At 40.7% G+C, this 20,288-nt stretch overlaps 2 protein-coding genes across 2 annotated transcripts; one reads left to right on the top strand and one right to left on the bottom strand.

Moving 5' to 3' along the window:
• Positions 1 to 5: 5 nt before the first annotated feature.
• mrps21 (mitochondrial ribosomal protein S21) lies at positions 6 to 4,744 on the bottom strand. The gene is made up of 2 exons (XM_086281031.1): positions 4,587 to 4,744; positions 6 to 2,970 (listed from the first exon to the last, which is right to left on the bottom strand). Exons 1-2 carry the CDS (start codon positions 4,667 to 4,669, stop codon positions 2,790 to 2,792), a joined length of 264 nt encoding a protein of 87 aa, XP_086137157.1. The 5' UTR covers positions 4,670 to 4,744; the 3' UTR covers positions 6 to 2,789.
• Positions 4,745 to 9,078: 4,334 nt separating this feature from the next.
• Positions 9,079 to 14,427, top strand: crabp2b (cellular retinoic acid binding protein 2, b). The gene is made up of 4 exons (XM_086279698.1): positions 9,079 to 9,333; positions 11,946 to 12,124; positions 12,437 to 12,553; positions 14,095 to 14,427. The coding sequence occupies exons 1-4, from the start codon at positions 9,252 to 9,254 to the stop codon at positions 14,143 to 14,145; spliced, it is 429 nt and encodes a 142-aa protein (XP_086135824.1). The 5' UTR covers positions 9,079 to 9,251; the 3' UTR covers positions 14,146 to 14,427.
• Positions 14,428 to 20,288: the final 5,861 nt, after the last annotated feature.

The following is a 20,288-nucleotide window of genomic DNA, read 5'->3' on the forward strand; positions in this document are numbered from 1 at the left end:
TAAACTCTAGAAACAATAATTTTATTTATTATTAAGTTCATGTCAACAAGCTGGACAAGATAAGAAGATGTGGCAACATAGGCCTATTAAAGCCACAGAGGGAGAGAGAGAGAGAGAGCCCATTGGAAGGCAGGCTTACATAATTATGTAATAAGATATATGCTTGAGGAGTGAATCACTTGTGTCACATGCAAAAAGAGGGCTGTTAACCTGCAAGTGTAGGTGGGTTTAGTTGATTAAAATAGCTTTTACAGACAAAAACAAATGTTTATGATGATTTCGGTACAACACGGGGAACAGGTGAATAACATTAGTGAAAAAAAGAGAGTGACATAGAAAGCATGGCACAAGCCAGATTCAGCACTGCCACAACTCTGGGTGTGGTGGAGGGAGTCGAATAGAGTTCGAAATCTTTTATTATACCGTTCAAACAAAAGTGATGCAGTGCCATTGTGAACAGAATGCTTAAATTACGTAATTTAACCTGGACCAATGAGAGCGCAGTTCCCAGGCAGTGCGTGCAGGTTCTTTATACAAATCATCAGATCAGTAATGCTCTTTTTATGGCACATTGTCGGTATCGCTCTTGTCACACTGGCTTGATTCATGTTCCTAAAGTTTGCACAGATACACTTAGTTCCAGACTTTTTGATTGCGACACAGGTACTGTAACCATGCAAACAGCACCAGCCATCAACTGATAAAGAAACCGTGTAAACAGGGGAGCCTACTGCCAGCAGCAGTATATGCAGACAACTGAAGAATTATAATTGAATCAAGGATGCAGATGTTCAACATATGCATGAATGTTCTAATAGCTTTGGCCAGGCATGTTTTCTTTAAAGCTTATGTATATGGGGCTATAAAAGTATTTGACATGAGCTGCACTACAATCAGACTTCTTAAGTGTCACTGTTGGCTGCTGGTTCAAATTAGAAGCCATGGGTGGCAACATATATTATTCTAAGTGTTGACATGTCCTCTGTGCAGTCGATACTTATGAGTGGAAAGGAAGCTGGCAGTGTGTTTATGTTGGGTGCAAGCCAACAAAAGTGTTTGCGCCTGTCTCGATGATATTACTTTACCAAGTCTGCTGGATGCACAGTCTACATCATAAAGAAAGCCACAGATTAAACCTTAAAATAAAAACTGAACTATGGACCAATCACCTATTACTTAATACTGCCTGTACCCCATCTGATCCACCTCAAATGTTGTTGGAAGAGCTTTTCTCTTATTTTGATTGAGCCTTGTTATCTATTACCAATGTTCCCCAAGCAGTGACTGCTGCCTGTGCGTAGTTATACGTGCCCAAATACACACAAGCGTGTTTGTTTGGCAATCTTTGTAATAACCAAACATGATACCTCCCAAACCCTTAGCCTAACCCAGGGATTCCCGAGAGGTGTGGCGAGGCCTACTGGTTTAACTTGGAGCAGGTCCAGGTATTCCTTCGGATCTTGTAAACATCCTGTGAAAGAAAACCCCTGATCCAATGTTTGACCTAGTCCTGCAGTTGCCGACTGGTGGGAATTTTGAAGCAGCAGAGGTGGTTAAAAAGGTGGTAACATATCAATATAACCACCTTTGCAGATGGCTCCATTCAGTGTGGAGCAGCAGGCCTACTCTGATCTTACAGTGCAATCAAAAGAACCAAGGTTAGATATGATTCTTCCTTTTATCATTCCTGGGACAAATAACGTCAGTTATTCACTAATGTCGTTTTCAAAGGAGTGTACTTGTGACCAAATACCCCGGTTTACTCCAAATCTCCCCTGACAATAACATCAGCCCAAAGCTGCACGCCGGGAACTTCATGGCATGGTTTTCATGACTAAACAGCTCCTGTAGGGTGGCCCAAGTAGTATATATGTTTGTAGCTATGCAGACACTCACTATTTTAATTTGGCCATGTTTTACACATTACTCTGCCAGCATGGAGTTAAAACTCGCAGCATTGTTTAACAAAATCACCAGTAACAAACTGTAGCTGTGGATAATCCACAGGACAGTTCCATGGGAACAAAAAGTAGTTCCAGTTAACCCTCCATAACAGTTAAATGTTTTTCTGCTTTTGAGGGGAAATTTGTAACTACTGCGAGGATTAGAACCAAAACACTTTTCACTACTGTTAGATCCACTAGTCATACAAATTAGCGTATCCTTTAAAAACAGTTGTGTTGTGAGGATAGTCAACCTTTTACAGTGTGAAATATACACAGGTCATCTGTCAGAGCTCTCCCCTCAGTCCTTACAATGCCACCCACTGCCTGAAGACAGAGGACAGGATATAAACATGACCTGGTAACCTCGGAGACAAGTAAGCGTGGTGAAAATGTTTAACTTTCCCTGTGTAAGTGAGGAGAGAGCAAGTGCACACATCAAAGCCCCCTGCTGGAAACACACACACACAAAAACCCAAAGCATCGCAGCATTGTTTCCTTCAGAAAATGAGGTCGCGTTAAACTACTTCCAGTGCCATATATGGGCAAAAACATCACCCAATACACACACAGCTGAGTTTACAGAATACACCAGTTTGTTATTCAAATAAAAGATCAACTGTGATAAGTCCTAAGTGTCTAATTTATTAGAAATGTTCAAAATGGAGACAATTAAATCACATTTTTTGTGTTTACAATGTGACCACATAAACACCACTTTTGTCTGCGTTTGCCTGGTCCTTCAGGCTCAGGCAGCAGCATTATGTTGGTCTTGTTTGCTTCTTTCAGCTTTGCTTCCCCAGTCTTATCCAGTCCATCATTCCTTTTCCAACAGGAGCCATCTCCCTAGCAGCCGAGCCAGGGATCTTCTCTGTTTGTCCTGGAGATAAAGGCAATTTTTCTGGCCATCTCCGTGTGGTATATACGCCTGCAGTTCTCAAAGTTCTTCCGCTGTCGTTCTCGGCAGGGCTTCTCGTAGTATCGTTTGCGCTTCACTGTGTCAACAATGCCATCCTGAGTCAGAATCCTGGAGTAAACAGAAAAAACGTGTGAATAGATTAGACTTAGTAAACAGAAAGAGCAGTAAAAGTGACACAAATGTAGTCCCAAGTGCATCAGTTCCTATTAGATGTCAGCCTCTGCTTATAAGTGCTTAATATGCTAAAACCATTACATTTTTATTCATCTTTTTTTTTTTTAGACTAATCGGTAACTCACCCAGACAAAATGTCAAAATGTAAGAAGTACAACAGAGAACATTACGTTTTCAGAGTCTGAGGGCATGCAAACACAGTCAGCTTCTAATGAGACTGAAGCACGGATTCATAGGTAAACTGTAACCAGAACTGCACCTAACCACAGCACAAACCGTAACTGGCTCCCAGCCATAGGATAAACTGTAACTGGGATGTAATGCCAAGATAAACTGTAACTTGTTCCTGACCACAGGACAACATATACCCTTTAAATATGTATTTAAAATAGTCCAAATAACAGAGAGGACCAAAAATAAATAGATCTTGAAATGTTAGTCCTTCAAAAAATTGTGCGTGCTCTGCTTTTGGATCCAAATAAACATTTAAAAATTAATCATCTTGAGCCATAAAATCTATGCAAAAATAATGTGCAAAAGTCTTGGGCCACCCCTCATTTCTTTATATATTTTGCTAGTAAAATGGAGAATAGTTGCAGTGATTTGCTGACCATTTCTCAGCAAAAAAGGCAGAAGGATCTCTCAAGTTCTGTGTCAGGTCTTTGCTGGATTTTTTTCAATTTATGAAGGACATGACAGATATTCAGATATTGTCCATTTGCTGTAGATAGGTTTATAGGCCTGCAACCTCTCCAATTTTTAAAGAGGACACTGCACACCATGTTGAGATATGTACTTTTACTCCTAGAACTTTACATGTAGTGTTTTAATTTGGAAAAGCGCATTTTACAGAGAAGTACTGCTACTTTTAAGTTACTTTCAGATCTAAAACCTTCTTCTACTACCATGCAGTACAGTCTTTTAGCAGTTCACTATACAGACTCTTGTGCACTGTAATACCATCTGTATCGGGGCAAAGGACTCTGCACAAAGGCTGGAAGATCATGGCTAATGTCTTTTAAAATCAGTCCTTAACACTTTATTTATCCTTTATGATTTTCTCACGGGTCACACAGTTAATTCATGGTCCCGTCCAACTCCCCACCCCCCACCGAGAAAAAAAAAACTAGAATTCTCCCTGCTTTTACTTTGAAATCCAAATGTAACAACTAAACAACAGAGCTAAATAAAATTGTCGAAATGTGTGAAATTACTGTTTTTTCTAGCGCAATTTTAAGTCGAATTTTTTTTACGTTATGCTCTTTAAAAACCGCGAATGATGCTAATATGCTTAAAATACGCAGACTTTAATCAATTTCAATTTAAACGTGTAGTGAATTTCGCTTTTTGATTACATGTATATCTATCTTAAAAATTAAAACACAAAAAAAGCCTCAGAAAAAGCGTATTCTGTAAACTGTGTTGTCCCCACTGCGCAGGCGCAGCTCTGTGACATTGAGCAACAAGCTAGGCTGGGCCGTTAGCGCGCCTCTGGTCGGACAACAAACACATCTGACAAACAACGTTAAATTCAAAAACCTCGCAGTGACCTGTTTAAAGTCTTGTACGCGGCATCCACATCCCCGTTTTGGACCATCACCGTCCGGGAAATGAATCGAAGGTGTCTCGCCATGATGAGACCGGTGCTTGCTCAACTCTCGTTCGGCTGTAAACGCCTAACGACAAAAGGTTCCGGACACAAGAAGCGCCGCATAAACACAAACACTAGGGGGCGTTTGACTCAACCGTTTTAGTAAATGGCATCTTTCCCGTGGTAAAGGCTTTTCTGCCTTTTTTTTTCTCCTCCCAGATATTTTATTCTAAAATTAAATTTTCAGTTATGTTCGAGACTCTACTTTACTTTAAAAGACACGTATGCTTCATAAACCCTTTTATCATTTTGAAATATTTCTTAAAGGTGAAAACTTGAAGTGAAAATGTATTTATGGTCATCTGCCTCTGTCTATCTTCACATCCTCCTTCACTTTATCCCCGAATCTCCTTTGTGGGCTTCCTCTTTCCCCCCTGCCTGGCAGCATCTTCAGCAACCTTTGCAAACATATCCGCTATCCCTCCTGTGCACGTCCAAACCATCTCAGCCTTACCTCTCTAACTTTGTCTCAAAATCACTTGACCTGAGCTGTCCTTCTGATGCACTTATTCTTGTGTATCCTGGCCTGTCTCAATAAAAACTTCAACGTCTCCAGCTCTGCCTCCTACAGGTAAAAACAACACCCCTTTAGTTTTATCTACGGTATTTAATCTTTTATCCAATGAACTTCTGACTCCATGCTGTTGTTAATATTTGTTATTTTGTTATTTTGATGAGTAATGATGCAGGAAAATGCTCTGTTCTACATATGTTGGACCTCACGTCAGCTTTTGAGACTGTTGACCACCGCATGCTCCTTGAAAGGCTAAAACACTGGGTGTATCTGGAACTGCCTTTGAGTGGTTCTCCTCATACATCACCGATCCTATTCTGTGGTGGTCTCCGATTTTAGGTCATCCTCTACCTCCCTTATTTATGGTCTCCCTCAAGGTTCGGTTTTGGGGCCTTTATTGTTTTTAATATATCTTCTCCCCTTCCAGCATATAATGGGCTCTTTTGAGGAGATTTCTTATCACTGTTATGCTGATGATATTTCTTTTAAGCCCCAGGATTTATCTAAGCTTCAGCTTCTGAATGACTGCTTAGATTCTATCAAACGTTGGATGGCTGCAAATTTTCTCCAACTCAACGAGGGGAAAACTGAAGTCCTTATGTGCGCTCCAGACAGATTATTATCCCAGATAGTGAAAGCCCATGGTCCTCTCTCGGTCTATGTTAAATCCTCTATCAGGAATTTAGGTGTCACTTTTGATTCGACTCTTACATTGGATGGGCATGAGAATTCTCTGGTTTGTTAAGCCCTATTTTATCTCACTCTGAACTGGAGATTGTTATACATCCATTTATTTCCTCACGCTTGGACTATTGTAACTCACTGTTTATGTGTCTAAGCAAAGGTTCTCTGGATCGTCTGCAGGTTGTGCAAAATGCTGCAGGTAGGCTTTTGACAAAATCCTCTACGTATTCATATGTAACACCATTGCTATCTCAGCTACACTGGCTTCCTGTTGAATTCAGAGTCCATTTTAAGATCCTGGTCTTGACTTATAGAGCTTTGCATGGGCTGGCACCAGCCTACATCTCTGATCTGCTACAGCCCGATGTCCCTAGCAGGTCCCTGAGGTCATCTGATCAGGGCTTACTTGCTATAAAACAGACTAAGAGGAGAACTAAGCTTTTGCCACTGTGGCCCCTAGCCTGTGGAACTCTTTCCCCCAAACCTTAAGAACTGTGGACTCAATAGTTGTTTTTAATAAACAATTCAAAACTCAGTTCATCTGCTTTTGGTTAATTTTTGCCTGTTTTATATTGTCTGTTTTTACCTTTTTATGACTTGTTATCTTATGTGCTGCACTTTGTGACTCTGTCTAGAGAGGTGCTATATAAATAAAAATGTATTATTATTATTATTATTGTTGTTGTTGTTGTTGTTGTTGTTGTTGACAGAGTATATATGCATTGATGGATGCTGATTAGTTATAGAACCCATGCACACAGTCATGTGTGCAGGGGTTCACAGCCTCCACCCAGGAACTACACAGCCACACACACACACACATACAAATAAAATAATCTGAATTAATCAGAGAGAGAAAATCAAACAAACAAACAATCATGTCTCTCTAGAGCAGGGAACCAAACTGCTGCCATTAGAGGCTGTATAAAGGGAGATAGCTTTCAGGGGAATCACAGCTTCATGGAGTTACATCTGTTGTCATAGCAGCAGTGAGAGCAGTGTCCGGTGTTATTCTTTCATCAGGGCTATTCTCCTCTCTTTCTCCTCATCCCCTGTGCTCTGCTGTTGTCCTCTGTCTGAGGTCAGCTAGCGGTGAATGCTGCTGTGTGTAAGGTGGGTCTAATTAATCTGCCTTTTCTCTACATAACATTGCAGATGAGGTCAACTCCCATGTTTCTGTAACTCTATAGGCTACTGTATCTGCATGGTGCCACGGGGAGGAATGCTTAGACAGCCTGCACAGATAACATCATGACTCCTTTTGTTGGGTGAATGCAGTGCATCGTGTTTCCAGAGGCATCCCGTCTCATCCAGCGCTGCTGAAACCTTCTTGGCACTGAGTCTCTCTCTCTCTCTCTCTCTCTCTCTCTCTGTGTGTGTGTGTGTGTGTGTGTGTGTGTGTGTGTGTGTGTGTGTGTGTGTGTGTGTGTGTGTGTGAGAGAGAGAGAGAGAGAGAGAGAGAGAGAGAGAGAAACATAAAATGGAAGTTTGCATCTACAAACTCTGGCAGTAAGTTTCATCCACATTATGATCACACACATCCCACTGATGATACTTATGTGAATATTCAAATTGTTTATTTATCAGTTTCTGCTGATTTCTGCTGATTACTGTCATTGCATTGCCCAACTTGCGATCACATTAATTTAACCTGTTTTTAAATTATTATTATTTTGTCTGTTTTCCCATGCACTCTCTTCTTCATCGCACTTGTACACTGTGTTTGGTTTGGATTGTTGAACCCAGACATTTAAACTCATCCACCTTCACGCTCTCACTCCTCTTTGCATCTTTACTGTTCCGTCTGTCTACTCTCACAACCGATCACAATGTTGTCTGTGAACATTATAGTCTGTGGAGACTCCTTCCTGGCCTCGTCTGTCTGCCTGTCCATCACCACCACAAACAAAAGTGGCTCAGAGCCGATCCCTGATGTAATCCCACCCCCACCTTGAAACCAACTGTCACTCACGCTGCACACCTCCTCACTGTCTCACTGTCCTCATACATGTCCTGCACCACCCTCACATATTTCTCTGCCACTCCTCACTTCCTCATCAGCACCACAGTTCCCTTCTTGGCACCCTATCATATGATTCCTTTAGATCCACAAAGACACAGGACAACTTCTTCTGACCTCCTCTCAATATATTTAATGCACAACAAACCAAATGTCTCTAAATGTGAATGACCTTTTTTATTGTGTTCTTGTATAAAGCAACTATAATTGTGGTTTGCATGCAAAGGAAAGGAGCATTTGAACTGTGATTCACTGAGCAGATAGTAATCAGCCCCTGTCCAGTTCAGATAAAGACAGAGTGAGATGATAATATAAGTTTTATCGGGTATATTAAATATAAGCTTTTTCATTCACATAAATAAACCAGTTATCAGTGAAACATGAGTCTTATTGGCCACAAAAACAGTCCAGGGCATGTTTCAGCATCTCCTTTCCTCCCTTGTTGGTTGATTCTGTTCATTCTTTTGCTTTGCTTTGATAGTTATTGCTTTAGATTTTGTCTGCATTAATCACACGCACACCGGGCCACCCTCTCTGTTTATGTAGTCCTGCACTGCTCTTGCGCTGAAAGAAAGGGAAACACATTTTTAATGGGCTATTGAGCCTTGTTTTTGCTGGTCCGATGCACTTGAGTTTAAACTGGGCTCTATGTGGACGCTGGATTAAAATGAGTTTGACACTCATGCTCTAAAGTTTTAATTGCAGGGTGGCAATGCCGATGGCATGTTCCTGGATGGATGCCTCCAGCTGGCTGTCTTATCTTTTCCTTTTTCATTACCAGCCTTTCCAACCCAGCTTTGGAGCTAAACACATTAACCTGATATCTGATTTGACATTCCAGCCCTTTAAAACCAAACACCCTTGCTTCTTAAATAGTCCTAAACTTAATAAGTAATACGTTTCAGCCTCATTCCATGTTTTTTTATTATCAGGAGCTCTTGTCAAATATCTGGGAGTAACATAGTGCCATCTTAAAAACAATTAACGCTTCTATTTAATATCCGAGCTGGCAGCCCATCAACATCAAAGGACTTACTGGAAGTGAATTCTCCAGCTCTTATCCAAATCTTTCACCATGCTGACAGAGGTGGAGGGTAGACTTGGAATCGGGGAGCGAGGGGGAAAGTCCCTCCCTGCCACTGGCTTCTGCATTGGCTGGACCGGCATCAGATCCAGGCGAGCAGTCAGCCAATGAATGGAGGCTCAGATGCAGGCAGAGGAGACGACTTTACCAACCGGTGAACGCGGGAGGACAGACATATAGAGAAACAGTGACTGCGACCAGAATAGGTTTATAATCCGCTGATAATCCAATAATATTAATTTCTGCAAGTGCTTGCACAGAAATGGAGAATAAAGTCACCGATTTCTCTGGAAAATGGAAAATGAAGTCTTCGGAAAACTTCGAGGAACTTTTGAGAGCGCTTGGTGAGTGAATGGATTTTAAAAAATTATTATATTTGGACCTTCGCATCAATTAGCTCATTTAATTTGCTTTCTTGAAAAAAAATGCAGAATAACTGTATTTATGTATTACAAAAGAGGAACATCTTATTTTTAAGTATAAAAAATTATTTACACGCGGAACGTTAAACATGCATGTTTTGCACTGATTTTAATCATGAACTGTAAAACAAAAAGGAAGGAGGTGGGATGCATCTCGATAGAAAAAAAAAAAGTCCTGTCAGTCATTTTGGCATTATCCGTTGGGCTCAGAAATCGGCTGGAGAGCCGAAGCGGTCTGAAGTGGCTCTGCATGTGGCTAAACTGGCTTGCTCCTGCATAGTGGCTAATGTGGTCCTGGGAATATTGGTTCTGTTAAGCCACACAGGCTTTCTACTGAAAACAGGAGTGAGAGGTCAGGCGAGTGCCATCCGGTGGCATCCCTTAAAAATGTGAAGACAAATATCCTATGGAGGACGATGAGACTAGGCTCATCTGTGGCAAGCTCCTGCTCATGCGGTTGTAATTAGAGCCACTGTAAACGGAACTAAGCCTCGACATGGGCCCCAGCAGACTGCCAGGTCTGAGACTGACTTTCCTACAATGCCTGGGGCCTCTCTGGCTTAATCTAGGGCTGTGTGTGTGTGTGTGTGTGTGTGTGTGTGTGTGTGTGTGTGTGTGTGTGTGTGTGTGTGTGTGTGTGTGTGTGAGAGAGAGAGAGAGAGAGAGATTGAGTGCCTGCTGCTTCTGTTATGCATGAGCAAATCTGGTCTGAATCAGATTTTTGGGGTGTTTTTTTTTAATCACTGAAGCCAGTCCAACTCACACAGCAAAAGGTTACATTCACAATAATTTACATCCCTACTCACAACACTTCCATGGTGCTATTCATTCAACCTTTTCTTTTCTTGCTGTATTTCTACAGAACAAAAGTCACAAAGTGTTTTATAGAAACATAGAAAACGATACAAAATAATAGATGGAACTACTAGAGGAGTTTAAACTGATGCAAGTAAATAAAAATGAGGTTGCACTGGTGGGTCTTCTTGAAGGTATCAACAGTGTCTGCAGATCCAGTTTAAGGACTAAAGGACCCCCTCCAAAACCCCAAATCACAATTTTCTTTGCTCTTCATCCTGGACCAGGTACCATCAGGAAGATTTTCTGGTTGAAAAAGCTCCCTAATATAGAGATACGTCTGATCACAGTGATCACCAAAATCTTAAACTGAACCCAGTGTAAAGAAATCAGAAGTGGTGTCATATGGGACCTGGTGAGAAACCTTCCAGCTTTAGCAGATGTGTTCAGGCGAAGGAATAACACATTACCACAATGAAATAAGAAGCCTGTATAAATATTTCTATTTCAGATTGAGAGACAATATTCACTTGAATAACTCTGTTAATATTTGGGTGGCTGTAGCTCAGGAGGTGGAGCGGGTCATCTACTGACTGAAAGGTTAGTGGTCTGATCCGTGCTTCAGTCTCCAAAGTATCCTGGAGCAAAATACCGAACCCCAAGTTGCTCTCCAATGGGTTCATCAGAGTATGAATGCGTGTGAAAGACGGAAAAAAGCGAATGGTTGAATAAAAAGCTCTATAATAGATATAAAGTGCTTTGAATGGTCAGGTAAAAAAAAGAACTGTATAAGGACCAGCCCATTTACCATCGCTCTTTGAGAAGTACATCAAAGAACTGCAAAGAGAAACATTCACACCTACCCCAAAAATGACTACAGAGACTCAAAAATGACAACAAAAAGAGAGACGCAAAACTGCAAGACACATTCAGATGGACTCATTTTCTACAGTTTTTCCAGTTGTCTATGCACACGATGCGTCATACCTTATCTGATTCTTATCTTCAGTGATCATTATTAGAAATATTTTTTCTAGAAAACCAGACTCTTATCTCAAATCTCAAAAAAAGCTGAGGATTACAAACGGATTTCTTTGAAAAGTGGCTCAGGCTGTGAGGATGAAGAAACTTCAGGTTGTTTTTCATTTGACAGGCTAATGAATTACTTTTATTTTTGCAGTGAACTGTGCCTTTAACAACAGAAATAAGTGGTTTCATACCAGTGGTTCTGTATGTTGTGCCTTATTAAGAGGAAATCCCATGTGCTCTTCATTAGCAGGAACCATTTTCTGAAGCTTGCCATATGTCTGTGAGATTAATGCTCTTGTTTTTTTTACGTCATTCACTATAGCCTGCATGTATAGACTTGAAAGAAATGAATCACAATGAACATTTCCCTGCTTTATTTTTTCAGACTTGGGTTACTGTGTGGCAATGCAACAACGCGGACTGTTTTGAAAATGTTTAGGCTTCCAGAAATGATTTCGTGCATAACCTTTGTTATGGAGGAATCAGACAATATTTAATTTTGTTGAAGGGTATGCAATAAAACTTCCCAGCACTGTGTCCCATAAAGACGTTGTAAAATTAGCAGAATGTGGGGAAATCAGAGTAAAACATGCATGCCCTTCAGATAAAGTTTGCCTGGCACGCACAGCTATGATTATACTCATTCCCCACTGTAAAGACCAGCACTGCACAGCTCTGGTTTCACATTTGGTCTGCATGTCTGTGGTCAGGTGTCAACGTGTTCTTGAGGAAGATTGCAGTGGCAGCGGCGTCCAGCCCGGCAGTGGAAATCACCCAGCAGGAAGAGACTCTGTCCATCAAGACATCCACCAGCGTCCGCACCACCAATGTCTCCTTCACCGTGGGTCAATCTTTCAGCGAGACCACGGTGGATGGACGTCCCTGCACGGTACACGTCTCTTTGTTTCAAATTAACCAAAAAACACAAAAACTGTGCAATGTTAGTACATGCATACCGGGATTTGGCCAAGGACAGCATAACTAGCCCCAGCTCTGTGCAAAAGAAACATATGGAAATAATTTCAGTGCAACTCGAAGAGATCTGTTTTTCATCTTCATACCGAGTGGGTGATGAAGGACAAGCCGTGAAAACATTTTGACGTGCAGCAACCAGCACACTGAGCTCCGGTTATGACCAAACCTGAACTTTGCTATAACTTAATTCAGGCATTGATACGTTTTCTCATGTGAATCCCTGCAGAGTTTTCCTAAGTGGGAAACAGACAGAAAGATCAGCTGCGAACAGACTTTACAGAAAGGCGATGGGCCGAAGACAGCGTGGACCCGAGAGCTGACCAATGATGGAGAGCTCGTACTGGTACGTGCAATAAGTACAAAATGAACAGTGCTATCAATTTGAGTCTCAGTGTAGATATTTTAGGACCCCCAAGTAAGATTTGAATTCATTTTCAGCTTCCAGGAAGTAATACATTCATAAAACCCATGTTTTATTCACAAGAGGACAAAGAACACATGTCAAATCTCTAAAAGGAGAAAAATATTGGCTCATTTTGAATTTCATAACAAAAACATTGTCTTGCTGAAACATGCAAGGCCTTCCCTGGAAATGCTGGATGGGAGCATATGTTGCTGCAAAACCTGAATGAGCCTTTCAGCACTGATGCTGCCTTTCCAGATATGCAAGCTGCCAATTTCACAGCCCGCTCATTTGCCTCCATGTCATCTCTGATGCAGAGTTTTGAACTGAGTGCTGATAACAAGCCAGAAAAGTCCCTCTCCTCTTTAGTCTGCAGGATGTTGTGTCCATGTTTTCCAAAAAAGAATTTCAAATTTCGGTTCGACTTACTAAGGAAAGGTCTTCCGCTTTGCCTGAGTCCAGTTTAAATGAAAAGATGCCTGTGTTTGTGCATTAGAGGGCTTTAATTGTCATTTGTGGATGGTACAGTGAACTGTGTTCACAGACAGTTATTTCTGGAAGTGTTCCTGAGCCCATGCAGTGATTTTTATAACAGAATCATGTCTGTTTCTAATGTGATGCTCCCCGATTGCCTGAAGACCACAGGCCATGTGATTTCTCCAGATTGTCAGAATCTTTTAATAATACAAACTACAATGATGAAATATTCAAAGTTTATTATTATATTGTTCTGAAATTGTTCCACAATTTTGTAGACTCTAGTGTACGTCTGCTGAAATGTTTTCCATTTCAGAGTGGTGTTGACCAGTTACAGTTAGAGCAGGCTGTGCTTGAATGGAGGTGAAAACTACAGGTGAAATACATTTAAAGTAGGGAATTTGCTCCAGTGTGGAGTACACAAGGGCTATGTCAAAAGGATTATATCATAATTTGTAAAAAAGCATAATGAAATCTGATGTCCCCTGATGTTTGTTTCACCCCCAACCCTAACCACCCCCTAAGACTGGTTCTGCTGGAGGTTTCTTCCTGTTAAAAAGGAGTTTTTCCTCCCCGTTATCGTCAAGTGCTTGGTCATACCTGATCGTTGGAGTTTTGTGATTTGGTGCTGTATAAATTGAATTCAATTGAAGCTTGCCTTTGTGTGCTCAGTTTTATGTTTTAAAAATTTTTATGCATTATGATGTTGGTTTAGCATTAAAGTTGAATATACTGGGAAAGTTCAGCCTCTTCAGAGATGTAATCATGAGACTGTCAGCTGCTGTCCTAACAAAGATTTCCCTTTCATGTAACTACCTTTAAAAATCTGTTTTTTCCTTTGGGTAAAAGAAATGTTGACAAAATAAGCTGACTTTAAACACATCCTGCTCCAGGACACCTGTTCTCAATCTTTTTCTTGCTGACTAAATGGTTGTTAAACAGCTTTAAAAAAAGAAAAACATGAACTGTGTCTTATCTGTGTCTGTGTTGCTGTTTTCTTTCAGACAATGACTGCTGGAGATGTTGTCTGCACCAGAGTTTATGAGAGAGAATGAAGTTGTTTTTTTTTCCCCAGGACTGTCATACAATACTTCTGTTTTGTGCCTCATGCATGGTTTACATTTACTCGCCTTGTTTTTCTTCTTCTTCTTCCTCTCAGAGAGTCGGTGTTGGTCAGGTCAAACAGTGCTCAAAATGCTTCAGCTGGTATTGTTTTTATAACAGTAAACTTATTCATTATGTATCATACTACATTCCTTTTTTAAAAAACAAATAAAGCTTTATAGCTGTGTCTAAATCTTTTTTAAAGATGTTAATAAACAGTTTTATATAAATCTGGTTTCTTTTCAAGCTCTCATTCTTTATGTTGTCCCCACCCGGCACCTCCTATTCCCGTCTGCATATCACTTTACATTACTGTCTGCCATTTGTACACCCTTTCCCCCAAAAGCTGTTTCCATTTGCAAACCCTTGTCCTCTATGTGCTCTCTTTCATCACTACAATATGCATTTGATTAGTTTGAAAACTCCCAAAGACAATTCATATTTCATAAACTCTGCTTTGAGAGACACTTGGCAAAGACGAGGGGGAAAGAGGGAGTGGAGAGGAAAATGAAATGAGTGAGGGGAAAGGGAGAGGGTGGCCATGAGAACATTAGTTAGCATCAGGGGAGTTCATACACTCTATGCTCCGCTTTCCAGCTGTGCCTACATGCAGAGCATGCTCATTAAAAACTCCATTGCTTTCTTCTCTCTGGTTCTGTGCCCAGTTACAAAGTGTTGACCGACTTCCTGTTATGTTGTGCTGGGACACTTCCAGCTATTTCCTCTCTAAAATATAATTTGTCACCATATTGGGGTGCGAACAAAACGAGAGTCAGTAGTGAACAAGAAAGTCTACCCTTTGCTCACCTAAAACTCAGCAGCGTGGTTTAGTCTGAGCCTCACCTTGCTGTGAAAAATGGACCTCCGGGGTCTCAGGGACTTCCTGAGAAGAGAACAGCTATGGTTCACAGGCAGTGATGGTTTTTCCAGGTTTGCAAACAGTGTGCAGACAAGAACCCCTCTGAAGTGCTTCCCAGTTTATATACACATTGCTGAGCAAGCAGCAGGTGGACTTGGCCTCCTTTAGGATGACTGTCATTAATAACCTCAGTGGAAACGTGTGTGTATTTGGAGGAGAAAGTATCAAACCTTTTTACTCAAGTACAGCCATGCACCTTACATTTTATCTCTACTAGGACTACCCCTGTCTCTTTTTTGAACTGAGGGGTTTCTGTCATATTTCAAGTCTGCTTTGAAAACAAAATGACTGAGTGTGCATAAGAATTTTTCGACTTTTCGATCAATCCTGATCATTCATGAGAAGGTTTGGCTCCAATTCATCCCAAAGGTGTTCTCTTGAGTTGACTGAGTCAGCACTCAGTGCAGGCCAATTCCTTTCACTGGAGTTAAGGGGGTAAGCCCCACTTCTAAAAAAAAAACATCCCTGCACTATAATCGCCCCTCTACCAAACTTTACACCAGGCACAAAGCAGTCAGACATGTACTGTTCTCCTGGCAATCACTAAACCCAGACTTGTCCAACAGATTGACTGAGGGGAAAGCGTAATTCGTCGCTCCAGAGAACACGTCTCCACTGCTCGAGAGTCCAGTGTAGGTGTGCTACAATGCTTTGCACTTGATGATGTAAGACTTGGATGCAGCTCCATGGAAACCCATTCCATGAAGCTCTCTCTTCTTGAGCTGATCCAAAAACCACATGAGGTTTGGAGAACTGTAGCGATTGAGTCTGGAGAAAGTTGGTGACATCTGCGCACTATGTGCCTCAACATCCGCTTATCAGATTTGGATGGCTGACTGAAGCTGCAAACGGTGCACCGAAACCACTGAAGCAAGAATTAAGAATGGGATGTCACTCAAGTTCATATGGATTTGAAGGCAGATGTTTGAATACTTTTGACAATATAGTGTGTATACTCACTGTTTGTTAACACAAATGCCAGCCAATCACACGACAGCAGTTCAATTCATATGCATTTAGTAGGGATGCAGATATGGTTGGATGAACAAAGCTAATTTAAGTGACTTTGAACGTGACATGGTTGTTGGTGCTGGAAAAGCTGGTTTTAATTTTTCAGAAACTGGTGATCTGCTGGGATTTTCCATCACTTGGGCTTACAGAGAATGGTGCAAAAAGAGAAAATATCCAGTAAGCGCCAGTTCTCGGGGAGAAAATATTTTGTTGATTTCCAAACTCCTTTGAGTGTTAGGAAGGCAACAGTAACTCAAATAACCACTTGTTACAATCACGTCGCCATTCAGACTGACTGCAGCAGCAGAAGACCACACCAGGTGCTGCTCCTGTCAAGTAAAAACAGGAAACTAAGGCTACAGTTCACATGGGCTCATCAGAACTGTATAACAGAATATTAGAAATTTGTTGGTTGGTCTGATGAATCTTGATTTCTACTAGTAGGGTCAGAATTTGGTGTAAACAACACCAGTGCATTGATCCATCCAGCCTTATATGAACACTTCAGGCTGCCGGTGGCATAATGGTGCGGGGGATATTTTCTTGGCACACTTTGGTCCTCTTAGTAGCACTTTAGCTTGATTTAGATCAGGGGTGGGCCTCAAGGGCCTGTGTCCCTGCAGGTTTTAGATGTATCCTTGATCCAACACAGCTGATTTAAATGGCTAAATTACCTCCTTAACATGTCTTGAAGTTCTCCAGAGGCCTGCTAATGAATTAATCATTTCATTCGGGTATGTTGATCCAGGGTGATATCTAAAACTTGCAGGACACCGGCCTTGAGGTCTGGAGTTGCCCACCCCTGGTTTAGATGCAGGCCAGCACGGTGGCACAGTGGTTAGCACTGTTGCACCACAGCAAGAAGGTCCTGACAGATCACCTTTGAGAATCGGTGGAACAGGAGATTAACATAATGGATGTGCAGCCAGCAAATATCAGTACAGACCAAAATCTCTGCGGAATCTTTGCCACAAAGAATTAAGGCAGTTCTAAAGGCATAAGCCTCAAATAAGCCTAAATATAAAAGTCGTTTTTTTTTTTTTTTTTAAGGCAAACCTGTGGCATAATAATAGCTATCATGTTAAGATAGTCCAGCAAAAATGCCTGAAATGCAGAAGATTACAAGTGTACAACAGCATAGTGGAGATAAATTAGATGTATTTAAGCAAAGTACCTAAAAATGCGTACTTGAAAAACACTGAAAACACTGAAAGTATTATGTGTGACCAAGTATTTATGGCTTACACAACCTCAGCCATGATGTACGTGCTTTTATGTCTCACAACCAGAATGTGTCTTTTGAATGGCCTCAATGAAACCCGCGGCATTGTGTAAGTGCTCAACAAAACCGCAGCACTTTAACTGCACTCAGGAGAGGCTGGAATGTTCCCTGCTATTTGCTCAACAAGAAAACTGGCATTGCGCAAACACACACACACATAACATGCCCAGAAGTCTGCCTAAATGACCCCTTTGACTGATGGTTGCAAGCCTCATAGGAGCAGTCCAAACTGGTCCCTCCTTAGCTGGGTCACTTTCCAAACAATTCTTATGCCAGTTCATTCCTCAGGCAGTGATGTCATGGAGTCTCGCATTGCTCGATTGGCTGAGGAATTCTGTGGTTTTGGACTGGGAGGCACCCGAATCCAGCTTTTGATCTGGGGCCATTTGGACCAATCATGACGAGACCCATTAGAGGAAATGATGAGTCACAGAAGTCAGCTGACAAACACAGATGCTGCTAGCTGTGACCATAAAGACAAATGAAGCAGAGCCTGTGAGTAGGTTTAGGAGCAGCAGTTAAGCTACAGAAGTTGCCGCTAATAATTCTGCAACCTGTGAAGAGTGTAAATATGGCACTAAATTATATATTATATTATATATTATTCATATTAACTGTTCCAGTCAATATTAATAATATATGTGTTATAGACATTATTAAGGTTGTCAATGAGGATTTCTTTTCAGTGATTCCCCCAAAGGGGAATTTCTGGCCCTTTCTTAATGGAAATATTCCCAAAATTATGGATGCATAGCTGATGACCCCCCTGAAAAAAATGTGTGAGCAAGAAGGGTCCAAATGCACCGAACATAGCTCAGTTTACATATGCTAAATAATTAGTCGTAATTAATGCATGCCTATTCATGCATGAAGACAAATATTCATAAAAACTCACTAATGTACAGTAACTATATCAGAGTGTGTGCTGTATGTGTGTGTGAGACAGCCTGTGTGTCTGTAAGGAAACCCCATGACTGTCCTCTCCCACGTGACCCCCAACGTGATTTGCAGGAGCAGATAATGAAAAGAGACGAGGCTGGATTGTCCAAACTCATTAGGCCATGAAATGTGGATAAACTGGTGGAGCTAAGGGTCCTCTCTGCTCCTGACAACAGGGTAATATGTGAGAAGTTAAAAAAAAAACCCAAAAACTTTAAAGTTTTGCTTTAAAGCATCCTGCAAACGAGCTGGGATCAAAGGAGAAGCACAAGTGTCAGCCTGTGCCAGAGTATGACCTGTAAGAAACTCTGAAGAAAGCAAAAAAAAAAATGTGTAAGAAGTTTTTCTTTGTCCCAGCTCTTTAAAAAAAGGTAACTGAGGTTAAATCTGCCTTGTGAATCACATTCAGCTGAGATCAGCTGTGTGCAAGAGTGACATCTAATGGAGGAACAGGTAATTGCCTTTTTATCATCAAAGGAGAAGTTCAGGTTAGCAAAAATAGTATCAGAGACTGAGATGAGCCATTGATGTAAGGGTTTATTTTGCACAATTTTTAGCATGCAGCTGAAATTTCATAACAGCACAGAAAGATTCATGGATGAAGTATTTTGGTTAATAATTTTAAAGGGGGCTCAGAAGCCATCACCGGGCATTTTTCAAAATGTTTTTGACCAGTCTGCATAAAAACTGTGCTTCTACCTTTGATGGTCTCTAGGTTTTAGCTGTTAAACTCAAAATTTCAATTAAGCTCATTCCAAATGGTCTCACTGTGATCAACACTGAGGAGAAGAGCAAAGTGTAAGATACACAGGCAAGCAAGGTAAACAAAAAGAGAGCCTTTATTGGCCAGCGTGTGCACACACAAAATACAAACGGTTCAAAGCAAACAGAAAATCAGGAACAAAGTGTCACGGTTCCTGGACAGATCTCTTTTGTTGTGGAATAACACATCTGCCTCCTCTGAATCAGTGAACAAAAGGCAAGTGTTTATTTTCACTATAGCTTTAAAGAAAAACCCAAAAAACTACGTGGGCCAGAAAAAAAAGGGCCCACATTCAAAACGCAAACACCTTCCAAAGCTGGCTGGAAAAAAATTGAAAAAAACAAGAATTCAAAACTGGAACGGTAAAGCATCTTTAAAAGGAACGGAACGATCACAAACTAAAAATGAACCACTAATATGATGAATGTATAGCTCTTATTAGAATGATAAATCTAATAGAAAACATAAATCAAAACCATAGAATAAGCAACAGCCCAAACCTGAAAACAAAAACTTAAGATTTCAAAACTCAAAAACACCACAAAACTGCAGAGCATGACACTCTATATATTTTTGCATTATAGAGATTTTATATTATATTTATGCTTAGTAAAAATCTGCAAGAGAATATCAATAAAGCACATTAATAATCTGTAAAAGAGCAAAATTGTGCAATTGTAGGTTAATGATTAAACCTTTGCTACTGGTGCTGGTTTCTAACTGGGTGAGATACTAAAGACTGACAAGACTTACCTGTGAGTGTTTGACACAAAAATATATTTTTAGAGGTTTTTACCACTTTAAAGAAAAGTAAACATGGCTAACAATTATTTTAAATTATATTAAGTTAATAAACAATATGCAGCTCATTACCACAGGGTCAGAGGTCAAACCAGTATACATGAACCCCAGTTCTATTAAGATAGAGCAAGTCCAATGTTCTTTATTACTGATTTTTAGAACATTAACTCTTTTAAAAGTCAGATTAAGCAAATAATCCAACCTTTAACCCCTTTATATAGGGTGCTGTACCAGAAAGTATTATTAGTTACCATTTAGGGCCAGTCACTTTAACAAAGCTGCCCATTGTGTCACTGCATAGAGTAAACGGGCATTTGATTGATTCCTAAGTGGATTTGACTGAAAGCCAATTTCAGGCTTCACTTCAGGCTGACCAGGT

Source organism: Aulonocara sp. 'chitande type north' Nkhata Bay, linkage group LG22, assembly GCF_057382095.1.
Source record: "Aulonocara sp. 'chitande type north' Nkhata Bay isolate Kocher_YH1m ecotype deep benthic linkage group LG22, A_spYH_male_GT1.1, whole genome shotgun sequence".
In the NCBI taxonomy this organism is placed as follows: domain Eukaryota; kingdom Metazoa; phylum Chordata; class Actinopteri; order Cichliformes; family Cichlidae; genus Aulonocara; species Aulonocara sp. 'chitande type north' Nkhata Bay.